Source organism: Rhea americana, unplaced genomic scaffold, assembly GCF_003343005.1.
Source record: "Rhea americana isolate MKP2758 unplaced genomic scaffold, rheAme1 scaffold_44, whole genome shotgun sequence".
Taxonomy (NCBI): Eukaryota; Metazoa; Chordata; class Aves; order Rheiformes; family Rheidae; genus Rhea; species Rhea americana.
Window position 1 is genome coordinate 336319 of NW_028186579.1, and position 22063 is coordinate 358381.

At 43.2% G+C, this 22063-nt stretch overlaps 1 protein-coding gene across 2 annotated transcripts in view; it reads right to left on the minus strand.

Annotated features, from left to right (window-relative positions):
• Window positions 1-11183: 11183 nt before the first annotated feature.
• The window catches only part of HHAT (hedgehog acyltransferase), a 184754-nt gene continuing 173874 nt past the window's right edge, over window positions 11184-22063 (minus strand). For both annotated transcript variants that reach the window (XM_085315802.1, XM_085315801.1), the window contains exon 12: window positions 11184-13525. In XM_085315802.1, coding sequence (XP_085171928.1) covers window positions 13434-13525 — 92 coding nt within the window. In that variant the 3' untranslated portion in view covers window positions 11184-13433. The remainder of the gene's footprint in view (window positions 13526-22063) is intronic.

Sequence of the window (22063 nt, forward strand, 5' to 3'; positions counted from 1 at the left end):
CAAAATTTTGGAGTCACGGCAAGCTTAACCCTATGAGCCCCCTAATTAGCCACACTACCACTCATAGTACTGCGAATAACGGAGYCCGGGTGCCATTTTCCGGTACAGCCTGCAGTTCAGTGCGGTGTCGTACTGCTGGGAAACCGCAGGCTGCTGCTGCAACAGGTGGGTGCAGCGTGGAATCCGTTTTAAGGCCATTACAGGGCTTTTACAAGAGCCTTTAAAGCCATTTTTAATCCATTTGGAGAGCCATCACAGGTTGCTATACATTCTGGAATGACATTTAAAATGTCTTGTGCCTGAAGATAGAGGCSAAATCTGATTTTGGCTCACTCATGAAATCGCAGAGAAACTCTGCTCCTTCCCGGGACACCTTCAGAGGGTTTGCTTCCAGGCAGTGCCAACGGCGGCCAACATCATTCAGGCTTGCACAGACRTAACTGAGGTCAGACCCATTTTATTAAGATTTTATGGACCAGCAGATATTAAAACTAGTTGCAGGAGATTGCATCATCCCTCAATAAGCCCTATGTGTTGTATGAGAAGTTTAGAAGAGTATATTTTTTCGGATGAGGTTCAGTCTTTTGATTCCCTGGGCTACCAGTTGCTTAAAGGGAKCAAAACCTTGGCTGCTAGGGGGCTGGTCACTCCTTTGGACTGCAGGCTGACTTGGACACGTCGTGCTGTGCCAGGCTCGCGGGGTGCAGTAGTTCTCCTCTAGCGAGTGACTGAAAGCACCTGTGTTACAAGTCTGTCTTTCTCCATGGAGAAATGGAGCCTCAAAGTTAGCAGCGTAAGGCCGGGTGGTGTGTGTACCCACCGTAATGGTTACTTGTTCTTTTATTTTACTTGTCAGCTTTCCCCTTTTCTTTTGCTTCAGTGTGTTGGGTAAGCTTTTTCACTGAAACTATTTTTCAACTTAGCAATGAATGATCTCTGAACATGAAACTCGGCCCTTTTACAACCAAATGTTTGTACATACCATAAAAAAACAGAACAAACAAAAAACCTCAGTGTTAACAGTGTTCTGGCGTAATGTTTTAGCCATTTAACAACCTGCTAAATAAGCTGTACTTACCGAACAGACATTAAGTTCTCCATTTTTACTCTGTACTGGAATTAGATTTGAATCCAAAGCAGATAGTTCTGAGAAATAATTTGGTAAAATGGGAGCTTCTAGAAGTTTGTGCTTAAACTATTAAAAGTATTAAATATCAAGAGGTATACCGTTATTTGGTAMAGGATTGGAAAAGCAAAAACCAACCGCAACCCAACCGTGTTCAGATACATTTACTTCTGTCTGGTATTACGTGTATATGTTTAAAAACACCGTTCTTGCTTTAAATCTCATTCACAGTGCTGCCCTGAGTCCCAGCGAACACCCTGTTTAACAGCTTCGAAGGTGATGTTCTGCTTCTCCAGTACTTCACTTTAGTGACCGAACGAGATACTTGCTGTGAATAACTGGTGATATTTTTCCAGTCACTCTTAATCATTTGGGGAAAATATAGTACATGATTTGCCTTCACTCTATAAACAACAGTGTATGTGACTACGCTTGTGCAGACGTGTGTACCCACACACACATATATAATATCTGTGTATAGATAAGTCTATTGAACGCGTTTCTGCTAAGTAACAGCACATYCCTCATTTAATGATTATGGTTCAAGAAGGGAACTTAAACCTTCCCAGGAGATACCCGCTGAACGTCCTAGTTAGTATGTTGTGTGCTAATTGTTGAACTTTTCAGGCTGTGACTTTTCCTCAGTTTCTCTGTCAGGTCTCGAGTTTGTATCGTTAGTCTGGCTAATACAGTGCCCAAGACGAGACCTGGCCAGCGTTGGGGCGGTCCGCGGCCAGGATCGCGTGGGCGATTGCAAACGCGCGCTCTCACGGCTGGTGGGAACGTGGGGCGTAAGCCATCGTCTGCTGCTCCCTCAGTACCTCCAAAGCGAAGTTCTCGTGGCTTCTCCTGCAGGAGGGACTGTGGAATAAAGGGATTTTTTTTTCTTGGTACCGGGGGCTGTCTCTAAGGTGCTGAGCCTCTCCGTCTTCTCACGGGGCAGCATAACGYCCTGTCACTGCACCTCCGCTTTCCTGTCCTGGTGTTAGGTGTTGAGAAGCGCTACTGAATTCCTCATTTCCTCGTGGTCTCCTGTGGGTGTATCGGCAATAACARAGTCTGTGTTCCAGCTGCACTTCTCATTCATAAAGACAAACCTTTCACAGAGAGTCCCATGCAGGGAAAGCTCCAGAAGTCTGAGGTGAGGTACAGTAGATTACCGTATGCTGTAATCTGATTGAGCTTTGACCACATTGTTGTGGCAAGCATTGATTCAATTAAATAAAAATAAAGCTTTTTGCAATAAGATATATTCAACATTTAGCCTTAAGACCCTTTCATAAGCGACATAATTCAAACTGTGATTCCATTCTGCTTCCTTCTTAATGTTCTGTAGTATTTACAGTGTTGCCTAAAGATAAAGCACTTTGATTAGCTTTCTAAATCTAATGGAAATCACTTGTTGGTAATTACATTTATTTCTCCACTTACTGCCTTCTTATTAGTGTAATAAATTACTCCAATAGCCCTCTCCCCTTACGAAACAGACATAATTATTGTCTAACCACTTTTGTTGTATATCAGGGAGCCAACCTGTCCTATCGCGAAAGTGTTTGTTTCCACGATTTTTTTATAGTTCAACAGAGCTAATGTGAATTTACCTGCAACTGTAATTTGTTCCAAGCTGATTGTTGAGTGTTGTGTAAACATATTTAATGTGTAATCCCAGAACATCTCTGTAACTGGATTTAAATACCTAATGTTAACAAAACAGTTTGGGGTTTTCACTAACTGTTCTGAAAGGCTAATGATTTTTTTTTCTTCTTCCCACTGAATCTGTGACCACTAACATAGAAAAAGCATAATTTTAGCTGTAGATGAAAGAAGTTCAATAATCTTGTATCAGGATGAACTGCTATGTAAAGAAATATGATGTTTTCTAATGAATGTGTTATATTATTGTACTTACATACAATCAATATTTGTACATCTGTTGGAAACCTGTCTGCGTTTCAATATTTAGCCACCACTGCATGGACACTTTATTGATACGCAGTTACGCAGTTGCTTTGGCGCTTTTAAATGTATTTCATTTGTTCTTATCCTTTCAGAAATCCACCAAATACTCTTGTTTCTTTTTCTTTGCATTTGTCACTTTGTTCAATGAAGCATGAATAGAAAAAAAAGAACGAGTAGATACTATTTTTGTGGTCAGCAAAGCTGCTGCCAGTAGATAGACAGTGTATGTATATATATATGTGTATATATATGTATATATATGCACTGCTTTGGAATGTTCAGTTACAAATGCAGCCACCTACATTAATGATATCCCTATTCAACATTTTTAAACAAGCACAAATAATATTTGTAAAAAAAAATTAATTTTATTTATTATAGTAATAAACTATTTTATACATTACAGTTGCTTTGGTGTGCTTTTCTGTGTGTTAAATATTTGCTTATAGTATCAACAAGGGGGTTTCTAGTTACTCTTAGTTTAGAGCTTCTGGCGAGGAGTTTCGGTGCTGCTGTTCAGTGTCTCGAGGGCTATCACTAGAGCTGTTTGGTGTTGGCGGTTTGGCCATAAAAAATTCAGGTTGCTTCCTTAGATTTTAGTCCGCTGCGTCTCTGTAAAATCACAAGTTACAGTTAAGGGTCGCTGCGTTGCGCTCAGGCGCTGGGCGAGGTCGGTAGTTTTCGGGCGGTCGGCAGCGTGCCGCACTGACCGCCGCTCCCAAGGCGAGATCGCCCCGAGGCTCTCGGGGGCCTCCCCGGCGCGGTCTCCGGCTGCCCGGAGGGGGCACGTGGGGGCTCTCAGGGTGCTTGATCGCCCGCCCRCCGGGGGCTGCCCCGCGGGACCGCGTGCCGCAGCCGGGCCGCGGACGAAGCTTCGGGGTGGCGAGCGGGGCGCGGGGGCTTCGCGGTCGCCTCTGCGCAGCGCGCCGCGGGCACAGCCGAACGGTACCGAGAGCGGCCGAGGAGTACGGCGAGGGGCTGTTTTCACCGTCACTTCTGCCTCCGCTGCAGTACGCGCTGTGACAGGATCTTCAGTCAGTAGCACTGCCTCGCTGGCCAGGATGAAAATCTCGGCTTTACCTTGTCTAATGTTATGCAGAGTTTCCTGTTCTTACTCAAACTGAAAAAATTACCATAGCAAAGACRTGTACTTTTTTTWWWWAACTTTTTTTTTTYCAGTCCCTAAAGGCTGCTGTTCTCATTTTCTGAATTCTCAATTATTTTCATTGTGCTCAGGCTTTTCCTGCATTTTTAGCAGYCTCCCTTGTTGTGTTGCAAGCTTAAATTAAYGCAAGGACAGCTAGCATGCTGCGTGCCAGGTTCCCCATCCCCACTTTCCTCCCCTTCTCAGGCCCACAGCATTTCAAGCCGAAGGTGATTAATTACAGCATTTTTTTGCCCAGGTTTGTGTGACAAATTGCAAAGGTTCACGTTCCACATGCTAGTGCCTCAGGCCTCACCTSTGAGCTGAACTAGCAGCAGGCTGAAATGCCGGCTGAGGTGCAACCCGGTGGSGAGAGCCCAGCTGCTCATCTGCTGCACCTGTGAGGGCATGGTCAGGGCCGGGGGAGGTTTCCCCACTCGCCTCCATGGTCCGTGTGGGGAGTGGAAGTGCTGGTGTCTGCTCTGCTCTGGCTTTGAGGGTAGGTAGCTGTTGCTTGTCTGATTTTTGTGCCTGGTAATGGGGGTGGGGAGAGTCCCTTCAGGGTCCAAGGTGCCTTTTAGCACCTCGGTGGCAGCCGGAAGCACTCGGGCTCCAGTGTTTTTGTGCTCTGAGCGTGGAGGAAATCTGAACAGAAARGCCCAGGTCTCCTCCGGGTGGTGGGAATTTGTGGAGCTGAAGGGCAGGGACTCTGCGCGCTCTCTCACACGCGTGCAAGAGCAATGTCTTTTATTCGCATCCATCCGTTACTGAGGGAACACCAGAAGCGTTTCCTTTACATCCATGCCAGCAACGTGTGTGCCTGGCAGCGCAGGAYGCTCGGCACAGCCCGGGCAACTCCRCGAGCGCGATACGTCCTGCTCCAGTTTGTCCGCTCCAGCAGGGCGTTGAGGCTTCGGGACGTCTTGGCTGCTGGGCTGCTTCTTGTGCRAGCCCTGGTGCTTCACTGAGGTAGGGCTGGCTAGTAAAGCTGTATATCCCACTGAGAAGGATGCAGTGTCATTATRGTATTTAATTGCAATGGGTGTATGAAGAATGTTGGCAAATAGAAATATTTTTCACCTAGAAGACTGCATTTTTGCTCCTTTCATTCTAAGTAGTATCTCTGTGGTGGTATGTAGACGCCAGGGGAAATAACCTGTCCTAGAACTGAAAGACCAAGAAGAAAACAGTGAGAGATCCAAAGAGGGCATTAGAGGAACTGAACTCCTAACATGTCTGTCAGAAGAAGATAAGAAAAAAAACTCTGCACAACCAAATCTGCAAAATATGTTTATGGTTTAGACTCTTCTTCTTCTTCTCTCTTTTTTTTTCCCTTTCCTGTTCCCCCTTCCTAAGCAAGTTCAAGCCGCCATGTAGCACAGCCAAGTTCAAATTCAAGCCTGCAAGTGGCACCGCTGTAGGTTTGGAACAAGTTTATTTTGGGGAGATTCGCCTGTAATGACAACCTCTCAACCTATTTCCCTAAAAATTCCAGCTGGTGTCATGCTGTGAAGGAGGCAACAAGTGTGTGAACAAAATCAGTTTGCTTCGGAGATGACGTGCTGTTGTTCTCCACGGTGCTTTTTTTTCAATTTGTTTACTTCTCAGCTTTGTACACCTGTACAATTTTCTTTAATATAAATAAAAAAAGACATGTTTCTTTTTAAGTGGATGTGGAAGGAAGTAAAGATAAGTCTGTACTGTGTGAATCTGGGGAGGATGTGATTTAGTTCAGATACTTGCCTCCATATCCATTTCTCAGAAAGAAACAGATTTTTCTTTTTTCTTTAAGTACATCAAGGTGGACTAAGGCCTCCGCTACCGCAGGGTGTTACCATCTGAGGGGAAATGTCAGGTGAATGGGTGAATGCTGCATTAAAACTGGGAGCTACTGTGTGCTCAGCAATAGTACCAAGGTGGCTGAACGCRACTCACTATGAAGGAAAACACAGATAGCTTTCAATCCTTTCCAGCAATCTTATTTTGTGATTTTGCTTTTACAGTTAAGCAGAGGTACTTCAGAAGACTAATGATAACTGGAAATGTCCTGAGAATTCTCAGCTGTGGAGTAAGGACAGGAAAGAGTTAAGATAATCTGTGTGTAGCCCCAAACAAAAATAAATAATTTGTTTGTGTTTTCCTTTAGGATGGTGATAGTGCACATGCAGCCAACCCGAACGTGGCTRTTGGAAGTTTTGAGATAGAAAAGGAAACTAAAACAGCTGAGCTGCAAGCTAAATTGGAGGGRAAAAAAGCCCCCATTAGGCTGGCTAAGCCTTATTGCAGAAACTGTGAAAGAGCTATGGCATGCAAACAGCTCTGGGGTGGCCGGAGTTGAGGTGGTCAAATTTTGGGTGGTAAAATGTCATTGGTGAGCAGCAAATAAAGCAGCTGTGGTCAGGTGTTCAGAGCAGCTCCGGGCTGGTTGCTGTGACCTTGGTGGCGTACAAGGTGTCGGGAGAGACTAAGGTCATGGAAGCGAATGAAGGATATACCGTAACAAAGGTTTAGTCTTGGACACCTCTCCTGGTGGAGTGAATCTGCTGCACTTCCTTTGTTCAGGAAAACCGCTACAACAGAAACATGGTTGAGGCAGAGCGAGTGCGGTCCGCAAATCCRTCGGCAGGGCAGACAGCCTGGGGGGAGTTGCAGGCAGGGGCTCTTGTGCTGAACTACCTTAAGGTGAGTTCTCCAAGTCCGGTAGAGCTGGCTCAGCAAATCTGCAGAGTAAGGTGAGCATTTGGGGGGGATAAAGAGGCTGCAGGTACACGTGGAAGAGCAGCTCTGATGGATTCTGCTTTTTTTTCTTTTAATTTCTATGATTTCTTCAATCATCTTCTCTGTCATCTGTATCAGCTCCCCATCCACTTCTCCATGTGTTTCTCTCATCTCTGAGGTCATTCTGCAAGACCACTTGTCCTACCACGTCTTTGGTCACAGTGAGCTGCTTCTCTCTTCCTCCCAGGCCTCTCCCGTGTTCCCAGACTGAAGTCCACCGCTCCCGCCTTGCCTCCCTCCATTCTTTTCAGGGCTTAAACACATCTACCACTTTCTGGGTTTTCTCTTACTTTGCTTTTGGCCCCTCTGTGAGTGTCCTCAGTGACCTGTATGCACCAGGTGGACGCCTCTGCGGTGACAAAGCTAACAAGCCATTGCYTCTCGCTTTCCATGGTTGCAAGGGAGAGGGAAGATTTACCCACAGTTTAGAGATATCGTTCTCTGGGGAATCTCGAGACTGTGGGGAATTGAAAGGTTTTCTCCATGTTTCTTACGYGTTGGAGTTTCATAGCCTGATACGGGATGGGTCTGTGGTGACCGGCTGGTAGCTTCAAGCCCAAGAAGAGCTGGATTTTGACTCTGCTGCCTGGTGATTTAGCTTGGGACCCACGGTAAGGCTACACGAGGTACTRAAGTACAGTTACCTGCCTACGTAGGCTACAGCTCTGTGTGCTGGAGGCCCGAGCAGGCAGGACGTGGGGCTGGAGAACTGCTCGGCTCGCTGGTGAGGCGGCCCGAGCGTAGGGCGGTGTTTGCCCCGGCAGGCCCAGCCGTGCCAGGTACGGCGCGTGCCGCGCAGCGGTGGGAACCGACGAAACGGTCGGCCTGGAGGCAGGACACGAAGGTGTGGGGGAACCGGCTGAGGGATCGCGGATATGGTTTGGAGCAGAGATGTGACCGAACGAATGGTATTACCCCGTAACTGTGGCATGAAACTACCACCTCAGCACAAAACTACCAGCACAAGAATAAAGAAAACCTCAACTGTAACTTAGCAGTAACATCTCTACAAGAACTGTCTCAGAAATGCAGATTCTCTCTCTGTGCAATTTGGATTATTACAAGGTAACTCACATATCYGAGACCTTAAAATAACCTTCCCTCTTCCAGCAGCAGCCTGAAAATAACTGACTCTTACTTGTTTCCTAGGATTTTCCTTCTAAATTCTTTTACCCACAGTGTAGAAGTTYTGGGTCTTTAAATATCATTTCCAGTTTTTCTTTTTGCCACCTGATTTTTGAAACTCAAATGCACTAGTGCAGGGATATCAAGTTCTGTGGTCCATAAAAATCCATTAATCTTCTCAGAAAGACCAGCTCTAGAGGGAGTGCTTATACCATTTAAATGTCACAGGTCATAGCTGAAGTTTTGTTACTGGACTGTTTTTTTTCAGTAAATGTTAATTTTTGGTGGCTAGATGATGGATCCATCAGTAATGATTCGCTTCAGCTACCCAACCATACGTAAAGCTTTTCTTCAATCCCTATTTTTGTTACCTGTATTCGGAAAGTTGCTCAGGAATTACTGTCGTCACAGGTATCCCATTTCAAGAACATTTTTGACACGTTTCTGAAAGCAGCTGGTGCAAATACTTCAGGGTATTTGCATTTAAACAAAACTGGACCTACATGCAATGAAGGGTGGTATAACCTAGTTTGTGCTCAAAATTTAATTGTGGCCAGGAATCTTCCCCATTAAGTCCTGATGTTAGCTTGACCTGCTCTCACTCAGACCTCTGCGGCTCCCAGCACGAGGAAAGAGGAGTCCTCCACGCCTCTCTAAGTGTGTTTGCTTCCCTTGTTAACGAACAGGCGATTGACTAGTGCTGCCCCGCAGKTTTAATGCAGTCATGGTCTGTGCTGGACATCGAGTGCAGGAGCCCATTTCCCCCCGGATCAGTAGTTTCCAAGATCAGTGATGTTGGCGCTGGGGCAGGAGTTTTGCTGCTGGAGACTGGGAGCTCCATGCAGGGGAGCTGCCTGGAATTTGGGCCTTGAAACTATTCAGCTCAGCCTCTTGCCCAGTGTCTAAAGACATATGGATCAGATTCATTGGATGTTTTCTTTTTCTTTTCCTCTCCTCCTGGGTCTTGTGGCATCCCTGAAAGCTTCTCGTGCTTGGAGCTGTCAATGCCTACCCCTAGGCGTGGGATGCATGAGCTGAGATGGTCCATCAGCAGCAAGCTCCAGATGCAGGTGACTCATGCCGTGGGCAGTGGGGAATTCATCTAGTTGTCAGACACTCTAGCAAAACCCCTGCTTGACATCAGSTCATTTGCTGAAAGTGGAAAATTCGAACAAAACATTTTGTCTTTTCTTCTTTTGACATGCAAATAATGAAGAAAGCAATCCACAGGCAACTGGTAAAKCTGTTGAATTTGGTGCATTTGTACACAGCACCCAATGCATCCAGCTTCTGAAGGGGGGGGGGTTTGGCAGAGAAGCACACTAAGGGTAGATCTTGGAGGTCACTTAAAACAAGAAGCAATCTGTTATAACGCAGMTTTCCCTCATTCCTCAAAGGTGTTACGAAGTCAGAGTTCTTCACAGGCCTTGCGGAGAGCAGTATTTCAGCTGTCCCCCCTGGATTAAAATATATGACTCGACTACAGAGCGGCTGTGCACTGAGAGAGTTATTTTGCCAGGCAGCGGCTGGCAGAGCCGCTCCGTCAGCATAGCATACCATGCCCAGCAATCCCCCCTGCTCGCCGCACATCCTTGAGGAAAAGCGGGGCAGCATGCCTGAGGAAGGCAAGTGCCCAGTTAGCGAGCGAGAGCTGCAACTGGCTCAAGGGGCAGCAATGACAGAGGATACTGAGCTGGCGCCCGAGAGAGCAGAGAGGCACTGTGTTATTGCTGTGACTAATAACAAAATTGCTGCAGGTTTTTACAGTTAAGCTGGTTTTTCTATGAGCTGTGGTAAGCTGGTTAGTTCTACTAATCTGCTTTTAGCTGTCAGATGTGAAAGAAAGAGATGCGAGCGAAACCTCGCTTCCCCTCTAATCAATGCAGAATTAAAGAGCGAGCCACTTCGCAGCTCTTGCCCTCCCCAATAAAAATGATGTCTGCAGGTGCTTTGTTAACCAAGTATGGGGGGGGGGGGCAGGAAAGGATGCATACGTGTGTGACATGATTACTACAGCTTTGTGGTGGCTATTAAAGCCATATACTGAGCCAGAGACCTAGTGGCTTGCCAGTCTCTAGGGACRCTTTTCAGAATCGCTTTTAAATTGTTTTGCCTCAGCAGCCAACATGTGCCCACGTGCAGCTCAGTTCCAYGGCCACCAGCTCGTTCAGCACGGCACTCGTGATTCCCAGGAACGACAGCAGTAGAGCACCCCYGACTCAGGACTAGACTTGCCTCCCCATGGGTTCAGGTGTCTTTCTTTCCCTGTACATCTCTCTTCCCCATCTTCTTCCTAGTTCCAAACCCCAAGGAAATTCCCTCGGTAAGGGAATTTTCCTCCCCTCACCTAGCCTTTTTCWTGGTAACTTGGATGTTTACTTCAGTCTTTTCCAAGCTGCTGCAACTCCCTAGGAACGTCACAGAGGACTGCTTGAAGGATGACGTTTATGCCTACCACATAATTTCAAAGAAGACATTAAGGATATYGTTACCACATGATAATGAAGAGTTGCATCCAGGTCAGGCTGAGGAATATGTCTCCATATACACTGAAGCATTTCAAGTGCAGCCTTAGATCTTAACAGAGCTGTGTGTTTGACCCAAGTGTGGCTCACACCTTGCCTACAGGTGCTTAGTAAGCAGGATGGATCAGCAATATTTCATGAGTGGGTGYGTTCTTGAAATAAACACTTTCAAGTAGGAGGAACAAGAACCCACCTGATGATAAGGCTGAGYGTGAAGAAGGAAGTTATTTCTCATATGTTAAATACTCAAATGATAGGAAATAGTTCCTCTTTCTTAAATTGTGCAAGCATATGTCATGCTTCTGACTCCGGACCAGGGCAGTAGTAGTCTGAAGGGAAGTCTCACCCAAAAGGTGTAGTTGCTTTTTAAACTTGTACTGTAAGAGACTGTGTTCCATACAGTGACAAGAGGAATAAAAGTAACCAGAGATCAAGTCCATCCAGGTGTCCCATATATAATAACTAACAATTTTTCAGTGCAGTGATACACTTACCTTTCTTACACCAAACCAGAACTAAGACAATATTCTCAAGCCAACACTAAGAAGTTTGAGCTTTATTTTTTTAGAAACAGAGAAGGATACAAAACTGTGGAAGATGTGTAAAGTACTGGAAAAATACATATATAAAAAAACAATTAGAAGAAAGAAGAATAATCTAGTTGGCCTTCAAGGTCATTCCCTGTTGAGTARGAAGCTTTGCATGCATGCAAATTGGAATCTAATCACTTTGTAGCCAGTTGTTTCATATAGTAACAGTAATAATCAATAAGATTGAAGAACAAACTCRTGACTTCTTACGCCAATGCTAATTCTATTTAATTACAAAGTTTCAGGGAATTCTTGCCCTTGGCTCAGTACTACTCCAGAAGGGAGGTCTATGGCAGATGATAGTGGTAGAAAAGTCATAGGCTGAGAGCAGTATACTTTTTTGCAACTGAGAGGATCCCTCTAAGTTGATCAGGAGAGCCATGGCTCTGGCCAAGTCACGTGCATGATAAGTCTGACTTTCAATAGGCCACTGTTTACCCTAGAAATGGCTTCCCAGGGAAATCACTGCGCTCTGATGGGGAAAACCCTTCCCTAAATATAAAGGCCTGCAGCAGCTCCCTTGCAGCAGTAAGCAATGGCCTTAGTCTTTGGAGGGAGCTACCAGTGTTTCAGAGGTAGAAAGCTGAAGCCTCTGCCATTACTTTTTCATAAACAAATGAAGAGGAAAGGGAAGGTGGCTATAGTCGTGAGCAGCAGAGAGAGACGTCAGAAATGCAAGGACTAAGCTGAAGTCTATCTTGGGGACTGAGTTGCTTGTTAAAGGTTTGTCTCAATCAACCAGCCTCTGATGAAGCTGCAGTAGGACAAGGCTAATTGCTCCTCCCAACAGGCTCAAATGGCTGCAAGGCACCAGAACAAGCTTCAGCAGAAGTCGCTCCACTTCAGGTTCAAGAAAAGGCCTGGCTTTGGGTTGAAAAGCCTCCTCTGGGGCTGGTGACCTTTTGCTGTGCCTAATGGAAAGGCTAGACCATGTGACTAAAGGTCTCCCAACTGCCCTTCAATTTTTGTTTAAAAAGAAACATCTGCTCTAAGTTTGGGGGAGGCTCTTTGTGTCACATGTGAGCAGGCTCTCCCTTTCCTTCAGATAATGGCAAGCGCAGGAGCTTTCTCATGGCTTTGATGCTTTAATGAGACAAGCAGAATTTCTCCCAGCTCTGGGCAACTCTGTTTTGGCAGAGATGCTGTTGTAGCAGGTCTGGTTGTGGGCAAAGGGCACGTAGCTCCAGCTAATTTGGTGCTTCTGTAATGGAGGATTCTTCTTTTTTTTCTTTAAGCTCTTAAAATGCTACTCCTACTACATCTTTTACTATTGCAGGAGCCGATTGCCTGGACACCAGAGAATAAAGCAAACAAAATAGATTTCCCCTTCAGACAGACCTGGAATATTTCCTTTTGCAGCAGAAAAGGACAGGAGGCAAACTGAAAATTCCCATGAAGATGGGGTTCACCCCCACAAGAGAGGTAATGTTACATGCTTTAGCACTAATACAGGCAGAGAGCACTAAAAGCCTAAGGAGCTGAAAGATCTTACTTGATAAATAAGAAAAGCTGGTCCTTAAGAGAAGACTGGCCCTGGCCTCCCTGTTCCTTCAAAAGAAAAAGGGAAAAACCCTGAAACTAGCAAAGGGAACTGTTTAAATGAGGAATTTTAAATGAAGAAATTCAAAAGAAAAAGCAGACTTTGCTACAGTAGGAAAAATGGTAAGGCTGAAAAACTGCAGTCAGTGAGAAGAGCAGAAATATTCTAGCTTAAACCAGACAGCAATCAAAAAGAAATGATGAGCATCTTGCCCTTCACAGAGTAAAACGAGTGGAGGGTATAACCCGGTGTGCCCCTGGACAGAGGCTGAAAGAGTTTGGATTATTGAATTGTGCAGTGTAGGAAAAGGAAAGTTTTCTTTAGTATGTCAAAATAGGCAGCAAAACATTGGAAGGAAAAAAAAAACAGTCTTCAACTTAAACATAGCTGCTGTTTTATAAATATAATATAATTCATAATGATTCATAATTTCTCCCTGTCCCCTGCCATAGCCCATCAATGCTTCTGGTTTAATTCCTGAATTTGCCATCCAGAATCAATTAAATGAGCTTAACACAGTGATCATATATTTAGTTTGTTTGGCACATTCTTCTGCAGATGGCAAGTATATCCAGTGTAGAGAAGCCATTAACCTGTGAGCTGTCTTAAGAATCATCATTCACGACACCAGACCTCTGCGTCATTCTCAATTCACTGCGTACGTATGCTCCCATTCAATTCCAACGTGAGAGTAGCAGTACAGGAATCCAAGAACAGAGAGCGTTGCCCATGGCCAGCCTAAAAATAGAAAGGCAGACAATCCTAGTTAGAATAGAGTGCTGCAAGTAGAAATAATAGTCTCTTGGGATGAACAACTTATGATGCTTCTAATTAATTTTATTACTAACTCAGTATTGTAAGTAGAGCCAACCCACAAAATCCAGACTGCCTAAGCTTCAGAGGTGGCTGACCTATTAAGAGACTTAGTCTTATCCATTTACAGGGAACTGGATCAGGTTCATTTCTGCTCAGTACCTAGAAATGATACTTGCTGATTTAAAAAACGTCTATTTTAATCCCCTCCTTTGAGGCTGGTTTGTCGATCAAGCAGATCTCTGACTGAACCCTGACATTCAAAGCTGGCTGTGGTGCTTCCCAGGCACAAAGACATGCATAGCCATTATGTGAGTTATTAAAATCAGAACAAATCTTCACCAGTTACCTGTTCTGCAAAAAGGACCGAGGAAACCTCTGATTAAAGCTGTTTTGTAYATCCTGCAGCTGGGTTTAAATCTGATGCACATATTCTATTGCCCTGTAACAGCTAATGGGGTCAAAATATTATTGTGCAGGGTGCAGAACAGGCAGTCCTCTTTGSCTGATATATTTTTCCTATATATAATTTTTTACTCTTTTCCTTAAACTAAAAAGAATAATCCCACTCCCCTAATATATTYCTTTTTTTCTGGGGAAATGACATGTTTTGCTACTATTTCCAATTCTCTCTTGTGAAAGTCACTTGAACTTTTAACAGCTAAAGCAGTAGGAGGAGGGTTAACAAGCCAACAAAAAGGTCTATCACTTTCCAGAGGCAATGTAGATCAGTTTAAAATCTACATTTGTAGACTTCCAAATAGGATAAATGAATTTGCTTTTCTTGATACCTTTTGTGACAYCTCTGTTCCCTTCTTTCTCCCTCCTCCTATCTTAGACTTCGTGGCTCCATAGGTTGAAAGCCCTCGTATTAGGCCCCCTCTAAGATTTATGGAGGGGAGGAGGGCAGGGAGGACAGGGTGTGCGTGCACACATGTTGTTTTTGTTGTTGGCATAATAATTTTGGTTATCTCTACGGGATGCTCCAGTGTGAGAACCTGCTGGCCTCTAAGCAGGAGAAGCTGCTTTTTTCAAGAAGGGTTTCAGCATTCCCTTCAGGAGAAAACTGTGGACTCAAGGAACCTGCTGGTAGGAATAAAATTCCTCACAGCCTTGAAAAGGATGGAGCCTCTGCACAACACGGTATCCAGGAAGCGCTATTTCTAAAGGTATGTTTGCAAGTGATTTTACAAGCTGGCTTTGCCAAGGCTTCAGGCCAATTCCAGTCTGCAAGCTGTTTAATTGTGGTAGTATCTAGCTGAGCCTTAGCGTAATAGCCTGCCCCACAGCACGGCTCGTTGGCTGGGGCTCTGGTCTGCATTTACAGAGCCTGTGGGTGCTGTGACCCCTCCCCTGGGCTCCAAGAACCCAGGCACTGCAATTACTTGACCCTGGAACACAGCCAGAGAGCATTATTTTTCCCCAGTTAAAAGCTGTGTGTTTTACAAATCTCTAATTGTTCCATCTCGATTCTTAGTGAAATACACGACCTTAGAAGCTGAATGATTCTCACTGAGACATTTTACAACTATTAACCAATTGTCTTCAAAACAGCCTAAAGCAAAATTGTATCTTTTATTTAACATTTGCTTCACAAACGAAATTGTTCCAAAGGGCTTTTTAAACACAAATATAGTGAGGGCTTTTTGTTGTCCTCCCCCCCTTCAGTGAAATTAGGCTATTGCATACAGGGGTGAGTAGGTTTCACCTCCTGTAATAAGATAAAGTCTAGATGTGCTTTGCCTCTCATAAGATTTTACACAAAAGATGTCAATAGCTGTAATAAAAGCATACCTTTTCCCAACAGCAATATTCTGTTGCAATATTCTTTATATACACAGAGCCAGAAAGTTTAAAATGGACAGATACCAGAAGTATTTATTTTTAACAGTTTAACAGTGCTTTGGAAATCTTGCTAGATACTGATTTGGCATTAGTAAATACTTTGAAGATCTGGTACATAGAAAACGAGTCAATACTAGCTTTTAATATGGTTTTCTCCTCGTCCCAAGCTGCAGCACCACATCCTATATAAGAGATCTTGGCAAACACCTAGGTATACAGTGGAAATCTTCTCTAGATTTCTCTAGGTTTATGATTAAATTCCATGTCAGTGCCCATGACACGGGCTTCATGGGCAGCCACAGCACTGTGTCAGGTCTGTGGTAATCCTCTTGGACTCAGGCAGTTTCTCCTATACAGTAAGCAGTGCCAGGGACTGCATTCACCAGATTAGCTCCTCCCGATCTAACTAAGCTGAAGAGGAAGCAGGGAGAAAAAGTGGAATTTTTTGTTTAATCTTGCAGTAGCTGTTCTAGGCAGAGCTGCCTGGTTCCCGGTGTGCTGGCTGTGCAGCATGGGTGGGAGGCAGCGGTGCCAGAGCTGTGGGCGCCTTGGCCTTGCCAGTCCTTTCTCGCTCTGCTTTGAACCACAGGCATTGCTGCTGAGGTGGGGAAATACATACAGTACTTCCACTGTGAATGAGCAGACCCAAGGCTGCCTGTTGTGCTTCTGYTCAGGCCCAGACAATCCCAGATTAACACCACTCCACTCAACGCAGATTTGCACTTCTCGGGTGTCCACACCTGAGAAGATGCCCAGAGATAGCCTGAAGCAAGCAAGGGATCTTTGAACTGTTTTCATTCATCTATTCAATTTTATGCACTGATTGGATATAAAATAAACTTATYGAAAAGACTAAAAAACTTGGTTTCCAAGAAGAGGTCTACCAARAAGGTAACATGGGAAGGACACGTCCAGCAACATTAACCTAGCAAGAACATTATTTCAAATTCAGTCTAGCGTTTTCATATGCACATGCCCTGTGCATCACACCTCTGTGCAGTCTCTATAGAAAGAACAGCTCATGCTGCTGATTGACACAAAGCAAGTTCACAGGTACCTTTTCCTTGTATAAAGGGTTTGTCCCAGTAAACTCAAACCACCCAAAGGTACTTGGATCTCCAGTTCCTAGGGAATGAGGTGTTTGGGCCTCCTGCCCAGAGTATGAGTTGCTTTTCTCCCGTGGGCCTTCTGAGCTCCCTCTTGCTGATCTTACCCCCAGGCACAACTCAAATAGCTCTGCCTGCTGATGGCTCACCAGCATCTTCCTACCACCCTAAAGCACTACATCTTCATATAGAACATGTCATCCACTTTGCGACCTTTTCCCAACTCCACTCAGGACTGTACATATGTACATTCTAAATCACTATCTTGCTATAAAATGATATACGTAAAATGTGCTTTAAAAACAATGTTATTGAGGTTGTCATATCAAGCACACAGCTGTTAGGAAATGACCGAGTTAATTTTGCCTTTTCAAATACAAATCACATACCATCCTAAATCTTATGATTTCTTGTCTGTCTTCTGTAATTTGATTTTTAGACTTGAAGGCCAAGTTTCATGAGATGACCGAGATTTTCATCACCTTTTTTTGTGGAAAGATCAATTAGTATTCATCAACATATGCTATTTATAAATCCAGGAACAAATTCACATGCTATCTGCAAATCTAAAMATATTAAAGCTTTACCTGCACAAATTTCTTTTAACAAACATGGTTTGACTTCCCTTGTTATGGAGAAGCACTGGGTGAGAAATAGTTATGGAATCACAACCAAATTCTCTAATTATACAGGTACACTGCTCTACAAAAATCAAATATAGACTGCTTTATATACAGAGACCAAGAGGACTATGTTTTCTGTGGTGAGGAACAGCAGTGCTTTAGCTGTCTGAAGCAACATATCACACCAATGTCTCCCTAAGAAATCCCCAGCCCCAACTGTGCAGGAGATATTGCTCCGCTGCACACAGCTGATATATTGTTCAGCATTCTTGCTGGTTTAAAACCCCTCCATCTTGGGTGTTATCCATATGTTTATATACTCAAGTCTCACCATCATGAATAGGAGGCTTGCTTTCATCACATGGTCATAACAGAATTAATACAAACTAATTTCAACCGCAACAGTTTTCAGAGCTGCTCCCTTTGAACTTCCTCTCTCTTTAAAAGTGCTTCTGGACTCTTTGCAAGCATGTCTAGAAAAAGTCTGTTTCTGGCACATGCTGGATATTGTTGAAGGGAGCTGAGTAAAACCAATCCTCAAGTAAGCAGTTTGGCTCACAGCTCTCAACTGTCCTCATTACCTCACTTCAAATCATCTGAAACAACATTTTTGTGTCCATAATGAAACCCCTTCATATTTCCTCATTACACCATCATCAAAACGTTGGGCAATGGCACTTTGTACACTCCARCCTGTAAGATTTAAGAGCAAGTGACAGTAGTTACATGTTGCATTTTTAAAAAACTGCCTCAATAGCTTTGGAACTTAAATCCTGTTTTCAAATGTGACTTGGGCACAGTCCTCAAAAAGTGTTTAAGCACAGAATAGCTGTGAAGTCAACAGAAGTCAGACGATATCAGCTCCCTCTGAAAAGCTTGACTTCAGAAGCTTGCTTCTTACTGTGATTATGATTTACAAGTACCTAAGTTGCTGWAAAACCTAGCATTTGGCACAATTGATCCTTAAGCAAAACTTCACATGTGACAAGATATTGAAGCAGCTACCCTGTAAAGCAGAATTCAAGAGAGACAAGTGTGGAGAGGAGGAGGAACAGGCAGAATAAAAAGCTACAGCAAATCAGCATTAGAGGCYACAACCTCTCTTATCTACAATTACTAACATCCTTACAAGTTTAGTATCACAGTCAAATTTTTCAGGAAAACAAACAAACTCAACCCATTCCAAACTAAAGAGCAATTGAAATAAACCTATTATCTACCCCAACATTTGAAACAGAGGATATATATATATATATATATATATGTATATATACACACGTGTGTGTGTGTGTATGTGTGTATATATATATATATATATATATATATATTTCCCCCCCGAGACTATTTGTCACTTCTGGGTGGACTGTTGCTGACCATCACAGCAGGGCACATTCAACAGGACACGTTACAAACACTGTGCTCTCTAATACCTGATTACAATGTTTGGGGAGTTGGAGAAAGAAACTCTACACACTTTCAGCTGTGTTACCATTCAACAGATAGATGTGGGACTAGATGATACAAAGCACATTARAGGTGATCTAATGGGCTTATACAAAAATTGCATAAACAAAATAATACAAGATCTGGCCCAGCTCCATTGATCTGTATATGTTATGCTAAAATTGGCAGTGATCTAAACCTCATTTAAAAGAATTTCAACCTTAATTCTCTATACCACTAGAGAATTTGATTAAAAATGTATTTCTCACTAGCCTGTATTTTCTTCAGCAGTGCTACTGCAAGACTTCGGCAGTGTGCATCAGATGCTGTAGAAAAGGCTTTGGCCAGGGAAGCAGTCTTTGTATTATTTAATTCTTCCTAATCTCCTGAGTTGAGGCTCACTTTCTTTATGCTCCATGTTTCAGGCTAGGCCATTAAAAATATAAGAGCRTTAAAACTGCTAAGCAGAACCTTTCTGCCACAGGTGATAATAGGAAGAGAAAAGAAAAGCAAACAGTTTTAGCTTCCCAATTAGGAAGGGGTAAATCTACAAATCAGAACCAACCTTTCTTCTCCTCCCAGGTCTTTATTGAGAACTATATATAGCTAATGTGAAATCAAGGCACAATAAATACAAAATCTCACTATTTATCTTGGGGCATGAAAGTTGCTTGTTTGTTTTTAAAACACAGCGAGCAGGAATCAAGGCAGAAGAGACCTGCCCCTTCCAAGTAAGGTATCATCTAGGCTTGCATGCATAAAGACAACATTATACTTACGGTTAAAAGGTTGCTTAGATATTCCTATTATAGCCTTCTTAAAAATGGTGTGAACAATTACAGGAAACCAACACTTGCAAAGATTTTAGGGCATTTTCTACTCGTAATTATATGCTGATAGCATTATAGATAACAATCAAAATATCAGAGCGARGAGCCTCCTTTCATTACAGTTACTTGACGAAATATTAGAATATAAAGCTAAATCTACAGAAAAACATAAGCAGCCCCAAGGCAGCAATAAGGCACAGCTGGGAACATTGCTGCCTAGTGGCACCCRCAGTGCTGAGCTGCATATCTAGCATCCATCTTTGTAACAGAGCAGAGAGTTTCCCATAACACGTACAAAAAGATACACTGGCAGAAGAGTGAGTTAATGTCCTCTCTTCTAGAGCTTGAATTTCACGGAGATATCTGTATCTATCTAATCAGGGTTCTCCTTTCTTGGCATTAGGCTTCTATGCCAGCCTTTTCTCACACACACACAAAAAAATCTTTCTCCAGCCCTTGAAACCTGGTGCTAAGGAACTCYTAAGAAATCAAGGCTACCACCTTGAAAATTTGAACCAGAAAATTTGAACCAGGATTTCAGATATTACCAATCACCAGCAACCAAATGTTTGCGTAAAAAGGTAAAGTACTATAATTTATTTCCCCAGCTGTGATTTCTAGCTAGTGTTCCTTAGAATGATCATGACTATGAAATGCCCAAATGACCATAAAAGAATTAGTTTTTAAACGTGAAGCACTACTTCAGGATAATTATTCACTCCTCCCCTTCCTACTTAYAACACCACTTCAATTGCAATTTGCTCTTGTCATCCTCAAAAACAGGTATGTTCCCAGACTGTTTCAGCAATGCCATGGTGCTGCTTTGTCCCTCACAGCACTAAGAATATAAAAAGGACAGAGAGTGTGACAAATTTAACAGCTACTTATATCAAACTACTCTAGTATAAACCAATTGGAAATTATCACAGAGCTCTTGTACCTGAAATTCTCTGCATAACAAAAATTACATTACCTGTTATTACATGAAGCTCTAACAGAAGGGCTGAGAGCACAYCAGTAATTCACAGGAATGCTGCATTTGGGGTAATTGCTGTATCAGCGTAAAGCCAGGACTACAGCTGAGGACACTGAAGTACTTAATCACATAGATACTAAGGGCTGAATCACTTAACAGAAACCCAAACATCTTTAGGGGTGGAAGTGCACAGGTAAGGCAACCAAGCAATCTTACAATCTCTTACCAAGCCATAACAATCAATTTAGCACTAAGGTGTTTTTAATGCTTCTGGCCTCAGACTGTATGAGTTACTCCCCTTCTGCTCCTGTCCTGTTTCCACAGTGTCACCAAAGGGCGAGAAAAGCACCGATGCTACAGTTTGCACATGCAACCATAAAAAAAAAGAGAGACGGCTAAAGGCAGTAATGAGCCAACAGGAAACCCTGGCACCGACCAGTCTGTCACACTAGTGACAGATTGCATGAAACACAATTGTTGTATGCAAGTTAGCTTTAGAAAAAGGGTCATATACGATTGGATTGCTTTTTGATAACACAGTTGTTTCACTTGTTACTCGTACAGMTAACCTGAGCCTGCTTCAGTCCATAGCAATTATACATAAAAATTATCAGTAAAATAGATTAATTGCAAGTGGCTGGTGTGTAATTCATTCAAATCATTTTCATTGTGTTTTTTTTTGAAAAAAACCCTCTGTGTTAGTCCACCATCAATACCATTTGAAACACAGAAAAAAAAACTGACAAACTTAAAATTTCTTAAAAGATATCAATATTCAATTAAGTTCATAATTGGAAAATTGACTTACTTGTATATTCTGAGAAAACACATTTTGGAGTTGAAGACTACATCCAGTGAGATTAGAGAGGAAACRTCCAAGTCCCAGCTTTCAGCGTGAGCTGGAGGAAACACCCTCTGCAGCACTGCACGCCATGCCCCTACAGTTTCTGAAAATTCAGGTCTACCTGTGTTAGTTGCATAAGCYTGAATCTTATCTTAAGCAATGATGGCTAAAAAGACCATTTACACACGTATCAGAAAAATCAGACTGGCAATACACAGCAGCCATGTCAGCACGCAGAATCTGAGCCAATGCTGCCAACTGCAGTGAGCTTTTTTTCTGAGTCCAGCTCTGATTTCCTGGAATCTGGGCTGAGATGAACATGCATCCATCCAAATGTAAGACTTCTGAAGACCATGAATCTGAGCTAGTTAGGCACCACTTTGGTAACCAAGATCAAAAAAAATCTGTCAGCCTGATTCCTTTCATCTCAATGTTGAGGACAATGACATTTCCTTGCCTTTGTAACCTGGTCAGAGAAATGCAAATAAAGCACTTTAAATGTTGTTACTATACCCTAGCTATTCTCCTTTCTTTCCTCTTTTAAGAAAGCATGCCAAACAGCTGCTGAACAGCACTGTGYAGAGTGGCTCTGCACCATGCTACAAGCTAGCCTTTAAGATAGTTGTTGCACTGGTGGAACAAAGGATATGCAAGAAAAATTCTGTGACTGCTAAAATAATTTCTTAAAAAAATGTATTTTTTCAGTGATGTCATTAGCAGCATATTCCATTTTTTTCAAAGACCACGCACAATCATCAACTCCTTTATATTACATAAAAGTGCAAAATAGCATTAC